At 44.4% G+C, this 7,933-nt stretch overlaps 1 protein-coding gene across 1 annotated transcript; it reads right to left on the bottom strand.

The window, feature by feature from the left end:
* Positions 1-6,855: 6,855 nt before the first annotated feature.
* On the bottom strand, positions 6,856-7,530 carry LOC136827162 (uncharacterized). The gene has a single exon (XM_067084930.1). The coding sequence runs from the start codon at positions 7,528-7,530 to the stop codon at positions 6,856-6,858; it is 675 nt and encodes a 224-aa protein (XP_066941031.1).
* Between the last annotated feature and the right edge of the window lie 403 nt (positions 7,531-7,933).

Here is a 7,933-nt window from a genome sequence, read left to right as displayed (position 1 = left end):
CCATTCCGCAGGGTCATTGCCGACTCGGGTCCTACAGACCTGGAGAAGCGAGAGAGAACGGCGTCTCTCTGCTTCAGGACCAGGTTTGCCCACAGGTTTGCCATCTGGTGGGCGAGGTAGGAGATGACCCTACCCCCCGACTGGCATAGTCTCCCAAAGGCGGAGTCCTCCCCAGGCACGATAGGGGCCAAGGAAGCAGCTACCTTCAGTACTGTGAAGGACCACAGATCGAGCCAGGAGACTGCCTGGAAGGCCACCACGGCGGTGGCTTCCAGGGTTGCGGCTTCTTGCTGAGAGAGGGAGATGCTCTCTGCAGTAAGCTGCTGCAATGTAAGACCCGGATCCAGATGTACCAGGTCCAGGTCAACCTGTTTAGGCAGCAATGCCCTCTCCGATGGTGCGTAGAAGTGCTTCTGGAGAGGCGGGGGGAAGAAGCTTGTCCGAGCAGTTCAATCTAAGTGAACTGTCTTGCCCAGACACAAGACCATTCACCTGGTCGAGGACCCCTTCAGCAAGTGTGGACCAGTAGGATTCGAGGCACGACGGACGATCCACAGTTGAGGCCGTGGTCCCTTCCCCCAGGTCATTGTGCTGACGAATCAGCGCAATAACCTCAGCAAACGTCCTCTGTATCTCGGGGGTGTCCGCATCCTGGGGAAGAGAACCCTCAATTCCTTCCAGAGTGCTATCATCCCAATCTACTCTCCCTGCAGGAGGGAGAACCTTGGCAGACCCCCGTGATCCTTCCTGCACCATGCGGGTGTAAGACCTGGTCGAGCCGAGGACCGAGCCAGATACATAGACCCCCGAGGTAGAACTTTGGGAAAAAATCGCCAGAGTTCTTCCTGTCCGACTCATGCCCCTTGGAAGGAGCCCAGGAGGTAGAGGGGACAGGCAAGGAGGATTGGGCGCTCCCACTGGCCTTGCTGGCAGAACCAACAGGGGCAGCGGGCCAGGAGCGGTCACCAACCTGCGGTGGTGACAGCAGCCCGGGTCGAGGAGAGTATTTACGCCTAGGCAAAGCAGTCTCCTGAGGAGAGCAGAGCGGCTCACATGAGTCAAGCCACGCGCTCGCTTCCCCAAGCCAGGCTGGCCGCACAGCCAGGGACCGGGAGGAGTCAAGCGCATGGCTGGCTGGCGCGAGCTTGTGCTTTCCTCTAGATGCGCCCCAGTCTTCTTCGAGGCCGTAGCCTCTCAGGAAGACTGAGCAAGGGACCTCTTCTCTGCTTCTCCAGGCATTCGGACTCGAGGGATCGAAGCACTTTCCCGGCACTCACGGAAGTACCAGCAGGAAGAGTCAGAGCACCTGCATGCCCAGGCTCTTTCTCTCACCCCACCCAGGTCTGTACAGCGAGAAGTTTCTCCTGTATCAGCCTGGGGTACCTGGGTCTCCTTGGAAACCTGGGTACTTGGAGCGACTCGCGCATGAGTGTCTGACGTGGAACCACTGGCCTTAGAAGCAGGTTTCTTCGGCACAGCAGGGGGAGTGCGGACCGTGGTCTGCACGCCCTTAGCTCCTGATGCGACTGACCCAGGGGCCAGAGCACCGGTTCCCTGATCTGAGGATCAGGAAGAGCCAGAGATCTTAGTGAGACTTCTTGGGGAGAGGAAGGCTTCTTCTTTGGCTGGGAAACCTCAGAAGGAGAAGAGGTAGCAGACAAAGACGACGACACCTTTCTCGATCTCTTCTTTGACTTCTTCACCACCTTCCTCAGGAATGAAGTCAGGTCCCCAAACCATGCAGGAGCAGCCGAAGAAACAGGAGCAGCCAAGGGGGGGGTCACAGCAACAGGCACAACTCGGACAGCGTGGGCGGTGCTCGGACCAGCAGTTACCAGGGCAGGAGCATCAGCGCGGCAGCCAGGAACATGAGGAGGAGGAGCTGGGAATGAAGGCACGGGTGGCGTGCGGGCAGCCAGGCCGGGCCAGACCAGGGTCGAAGGCATGGGGGCCAGTCAGTAGTCAAGCTGGGCCGAGAGACAGGGAAGTGAGGAGCCGGAACCATAGTCATAAATGGGCCAGGGTCAGCAACAGGGGCAGGAACAGTCATATCGACACCGTCGATGTCACCATGTAGGAAGGTCCAGGTCGTCAGAGCGGGGCCAGGAAACCAGGAGGCAGCGGTACGGAATGGCGAGAGGCCGGGGCAGCCGAAACCTGGGTGTCCAGGTGTGAAGCCAACCACATGGGCAGCTTGGTGAAAGCATACATGGTGACAGATGTGGTGGTGGTAGTGGTAGCCGAATGCATTGTTACTGGAGCACCAGACAGATGAGATACCAGGCCCTCCAGTGACGGAACGCCAGGTAGACCCAGGTGTAACCAGGCCGAGGATAGGTCTGATACCTCGTCAGTATCCACCCCGAAACCTGAGGGAGCAGTCGGGTTAAACTGGGAAGTCTCTGCTCGCTCTGGGGAAAATTTCCCCGCTCGAGAAGAGACCCCCAAGAGGATGTCCTGATCAACCGCCCCCCGCCCTTCCACACCCAATGAAATGAATGAGGAAGGGGAGGGGGAGTCCTCAACCGAGGGAGAGGGAGCAAGCAGGAGAAGTTCGCAGGTAGGGAGAAACGAACCTTACACCTTAGCTACCTTTGGAGTCGTTGGGGGCGTGTTACCCTCAGACAATTCCTTGGCCGGCTTCTGACGGTAGCGTCTCCTCCCTTCAAACCTTTTCCATTGCTCCGGAGACCAGGAACAACACTCGCTACAAGGAGCGTCGCGCGAACACACACGTCCCCTGCAAGTTGGGCAAAGGGCATGTGGGTCCCTGTCGACACTAGACCGAAAGGTATTACATTTCTTGCCTCCCACCCCAGGACACACGCTGGGGATAGGAGGGTTTAGGTTTGTCAACATTCATACTCAAAACAAAAGGGAATTTTTCCCACCAAAGGTTGAAAAAGGGCAGTCAGGCAGAGAGCGAAGAACAACGTCCGCATTCCACGACGGCCGAAAGCAAATTGGAATGTTTACATGCGGGCAGGGGGTACCCCCACCTCCCGGACGGTAGTTAACTGCCTAACCACCTTGTTTGAAGTTCAATGGTCGTTTTCCAGCCTACGCCTGAAAATAATCCTAATGTAAAGGACCGAGGGTTTGTATATTGTGTCTGAACAAACATTGTTTGTATGTTACAATAAACATGTTACAATAAACAATACAATGCAATAAATGCTTGGCCATAAGATAGTAAAAGGAGGGGGACATTTCTAGATGGAAAAATTAAATGATTAACAATATCAAAGATATAATAACCCAATTAATGATAACTATCAATAAATAACAATAATCTCAATAATACTTGAGTCTAAGTCATGTCCGAACTCCAAACACAACTCTCAAACGAAACCGACTTATTTGTACAAAACTGATAACTTAAGAAAATGAGAATACCTTCTATTGAATGCAACAGCAATCATTCCAATAACGAAATATATATCAATTCCAATTAACAACACAGTGGAATCAAAGAAACAAATATGAAACATTAAACCTTTCATGTGACGTCATCAGACGTCTTACATCAGCAGAGCTATTTCTGTTGAGTCGAAAACTCGACATGAGGCATGTGGATTCAAAATATCCCCTCAAAATGGCAACTGAATTTTAAGGGGTACATCATCCCAAGTATAGAATAAGGCAGGAGATTTTTGGTAATCATCACTCCCCCTCCCCCAACCTCATCCTCACCAAGAGTCAGTACCAAATGCATCGTGATGAAGACGTCAGAATCTCCGATCCAGTTACGAGGATATTTGGTGTATGAAAATTCATTCATCTAGTTATGGACGATTAATGTCACGGGAAAATCATCCGTGACAATAGTGACAGACAATGGTCCCCAGTTTACTTCACAGGAGTTTAAAGAATTTCTGAATGTGAATGGTATACAACATACATTATCAACAACTTATCATCCATCAATGACTGGTGAGGCAGAAAGATTTGTCCAAACTTTCAAACACCATAATATTATATGACGTGTAGACAAGCAAACTCTGGTAATGTAGCATCTCATATTGCAAAGTTTCTATTATCCTATAGAACAACCGGTAATGTAACATCTCACATTGTGTTGCGTTTACGTCCACCATTTTGGCAAATATACTAGAAATTTAAGGCGTGGATCAATTTAAACTCATGTATTCCCTGTGAGCGTCTTTATCCTCAACTCTATTTACAAGACTAGCCACAAGATGGCAGCGCACGAAACAATAACAATAGGGACCTTCAATATAAAAGGTATCAATAATATAAAGCACCATTCCCAACAAAGTAAATGAGTATATCTTTAAATGTACTCTTCAAGTAAAATAATAAATTTGAGTTTACATCTCAACATCCCCCCCTTAAACTTAAATTAATTCGCTTCTAACAATGGCAAATTTCTTTAACTTTTGCTTAGACATAGGCTTTGTAAACATATCAACAATATTTTCGGTAATTCTAAGCCGGCTGTCCGCGGTGAGCTAGACTGTGGCAATTGGCGTTTTTCTATGTTATTTTACTTGCTTTACAAGAATTTAAAGTAATAGTTTGTCGCCCGGTTGTAACTAAACTGTGATTGACCTTTGAAGACTACATGACTTGAATTACCTAACGCAGGGTAGGTCTAAGCCGGCATTCCGCGACAAGCCCACCGCCCCAACCTCCATAGCTAATACGGCAAAATTGTAACCAGTAAACGCCTCTAGGTACGTTATGTTGGTATTTTTAGGGGTGTTTACTGGTTACAATTTTGCCGTATTAACTATGGAGGGTGGGGGCTTGCAATGCTGGCTTAGACCTACCCCTGCGTTAAGTAATTCAAGTCGGCGTATTCAAAGGTCAATGACAGCTTAGTTACAGCCGGCCGACAAAATATTACTTTAAATTCTTGTAAAGCAAGTAAAACAACATAGAAAAACGTCAATTACCATAGTCTAGCTCACCGCGGACAGCCGGCTTAGAATTACCATATTTTCATCTGAAGGTGTCACGGAGGAATTTTCCCCCTTCAAGACATTAAGATGTAAGACAATAATAATACTACTACTATACATATGCACTGTTGTCAGTCTTCGTGCCTGGAGACAGGGGTTGGAAAATGGTACTGTGTCACAGTTGGCAAGGTGGGTATGAAGACTACTGACGTTTACACTGCCTGGGAATTAGGGTAGGCCTGTCCTACCTGCTATTACATGATACTCCTTGGGTGTATGGGTCTTATTACTGATGAGGCCAGGTGATGTCTTCCAACTGGGAGATATTTGAAGTGCTGATGGCCATTTTAGGTGGTAAAGGTAAGGTGGTATTGAAGAAAATCCCTGGTCCTTAGTTCTTTCTTTATTACTCATTACATCATGCCAAAATTCTCCTAGGCTTAGTCTCCTGGACTTGGTTAATTAACATATTCTTCAGAACTCCTGGACTGGGTTAATTTACCTAATCTTCCGAACTCCTGGACTAGGTTAATTTACATATTCTTCAGAGCTCCTGGACTAGGTCAAATTACATACTCTTCAGGGATCCTGGACTAGGTACCTGGAAATATTCCTTTTATTTAATTTTGATTTCAAGAAAAACAACATAAGTGGGTAGTTTACAACAACAAAAATAACTCTTTATATTGAGAGACCTCAAAAAATTATATCAACTACATACTATGGGAATTGCTTTTCCTTCATAATAGGATAAGTACTAAGCGTTGAGCAGTCCTGGAATCAACTAACTCACAGTAAGGTGTAAATCATTTGATACCCTACTCCACACAGTACTAAATGTTTGTACACAATATACGTCAATGGATTAGGCTACCTGAGAGATTTCTGAGAAAAACTTAAACTAAAATGAGATAAAATTAGGCTAAGGTGCCTTTTAACAGGATATAGTCTAGGCTAGGCCTCTTCAGAAATCGTTAAGGATAGCCTAAGCAAAGTTTACATGGATGATTTTTTACTACGTTACAATAGGCCACAAAGTTAGGTTAATTTAATGAGGGTACAGGTTAAGTCCTATGTAATTAAGTTTCCATGAATTTATATATATATAGTCTAAACTATTTGTAACAAAAATAGTCATAATTCCTCATTCAAACAGGATTAGTCAAGGGTAGGCCTTAAGTTACTATATAGCCTAGTCTAAGATCGTGATTAGCAGTGGAAATTTCCATGAGAGAGGTAGAGGTAATCCCAAGATGCCCTGTAGGACGGCCATTTTGTGGTACCCTTTTGGCACTGGTATTTATAAAAACCTTGTACAAACAAAACATTTATAACTATCTTTCAATGTTTTACCACCCTATCAAATACTGAGTTACAACTCAAACTAACACAGCAAAACCTCATGACAACTAATGAACGTGAAGCATCTTTCACGACAATGAAAATTTTCCAAGACTTGCAATCACGTTCAGCTGGGCATGCAAGCTGCACTTAAATCCTCGTCTGCTCCTCTTCTTTCATGATAATGATCTGTTCCAACTAATGAACTAACGGTAATATTATGACTTTAAAAGCTTACCTTGCAAGGGATAGATAATAGCTTGTATTACCAATTTGGTAAAATAGCCAAAATGAAGGGTGGACCGTTCGACGTCATTCTCACACCTTCGAGAGCCTTCGCGACCCTTACACGTTTTGCTAGTGTTACCAAAATGCAGACGAAAGATTCAGGACAGCGATTCCATACTCAGAGTGAAAGAAAAAACAAAACAAAGGACTGGCTACACTGCTAAGCATTCGATGACCACAACAAAAAAGAAAACATTTTATAGTCACAATCACTCTTACAACAGTAGTGTAAAGATATTAGACGAGGATGATTAATCAGTTCCTAAATAAATCAATAATAATTAGAGGAATATTTTTCCCATTACAAAGGCACATTAATAAGATCTATAATTTTACTTTCAATTTGAGATCTTATAAAATGATACTTAATATCAACATGCTTAGATCTTTGGTAGTGGACAGGATTCTTAGCTAATGCAATAGCCCCCTTATTGTCAACATTCAGAATAATAGCTTCACGATTACAATTTATCATATCAGCATATAATTGTCTAAAAAAATTTCCTTCCTGCATAGCATGAGTCATAGCTACATATTCAGCTTCACAAGTGGACAAAGATACTACCTTTTGTTTCTTTGTCTTCCATGAAATTAGTGGTCCACCTTCACATAGTTTAAAACAATATCCTGTAATACTTCTCCTATCCTCAGATGTACCCCAATCTAAATCACAGTAACCAACTAAACATAATGGGTCATCTGACTTCTTAAAAGTTAAACAGTAATACAAAGTACCCTTCAAATACTTCAAAACATGCCTTGCTAAACTTAAATGTGCAATAGTAGGGTTAGACATATATTGGGACAACTTAGTAACAACATAACTCAAATCAGGTCTAGTACCAGTCATAATGTAGATTAAGCTACCAACAATCTCCCTATACAATTTAGGGTTGGCTAATTCTTTGGAATCACTAAAAATTAACTTGTTTACGCTAAAATCACAAGGGATTGCTTTGGGGTTACACTCATTCATTCTGAATTTCTCAAGATTTTTCTCACAAAATTTCCTTTGGTTCATAACAATATTCCCCCTGAATCAATAATAAATTCAATTCCTTAAAAATATGACTCTCCCAATATTTTTCATCTTAAACTTATTTTTGAGAGATTCCTTTAAGACATGGAGTACATTACCATTATTAGCAGCAATTATCAAATCATCAACCCATATCAACATCATAGTTATATCATTGCCTTCATACTTTGTATAAAAACATGCATCAGCAGCAGATTGCTTAAACTTATGGCTAACAAGAAATCTATGTAACAGATTATTCCAGTTTCTTCCACTTTGTTTTAGTCTATACAAAGATATGTTCAAGATATATTTCACAGTGTATATCTTTGTGCACTGCTACTTGCATCATCATCATCCT

The sequence above is a fragment of the Macrobrachium rosenbergii genome, chromosome 41 (assembly GCF_040412425.1).
Source record: "Macrobrachium rosenbergii isolate ZJJX-2024 chromosome 41, ASM4041242v1, whole genome shotgun sequence".
Taxonomy (NCBI): domain Eukaryota; kingdom Metazoa; phylum Arthropoda; class Malacostraca; order Decapoda; family Palaemonidae; genus Macrobrachium; species Macrobrachium rosenbergii.
The sequence above is the reverse complement of the archived record's forward strand: the minus strand, read 5'-3'. Positions and strand labels throughout refer to the sequence as shown.

Coding starts and splice junctions, on each gene's coding strand:
- LOC136827162 (XM_067084930.1), bottom strand. CDS start 7,530: ATGAATGAGTGTAACCCCAAAGCAATCCCTTGTGATTTTAGCGTAAAC.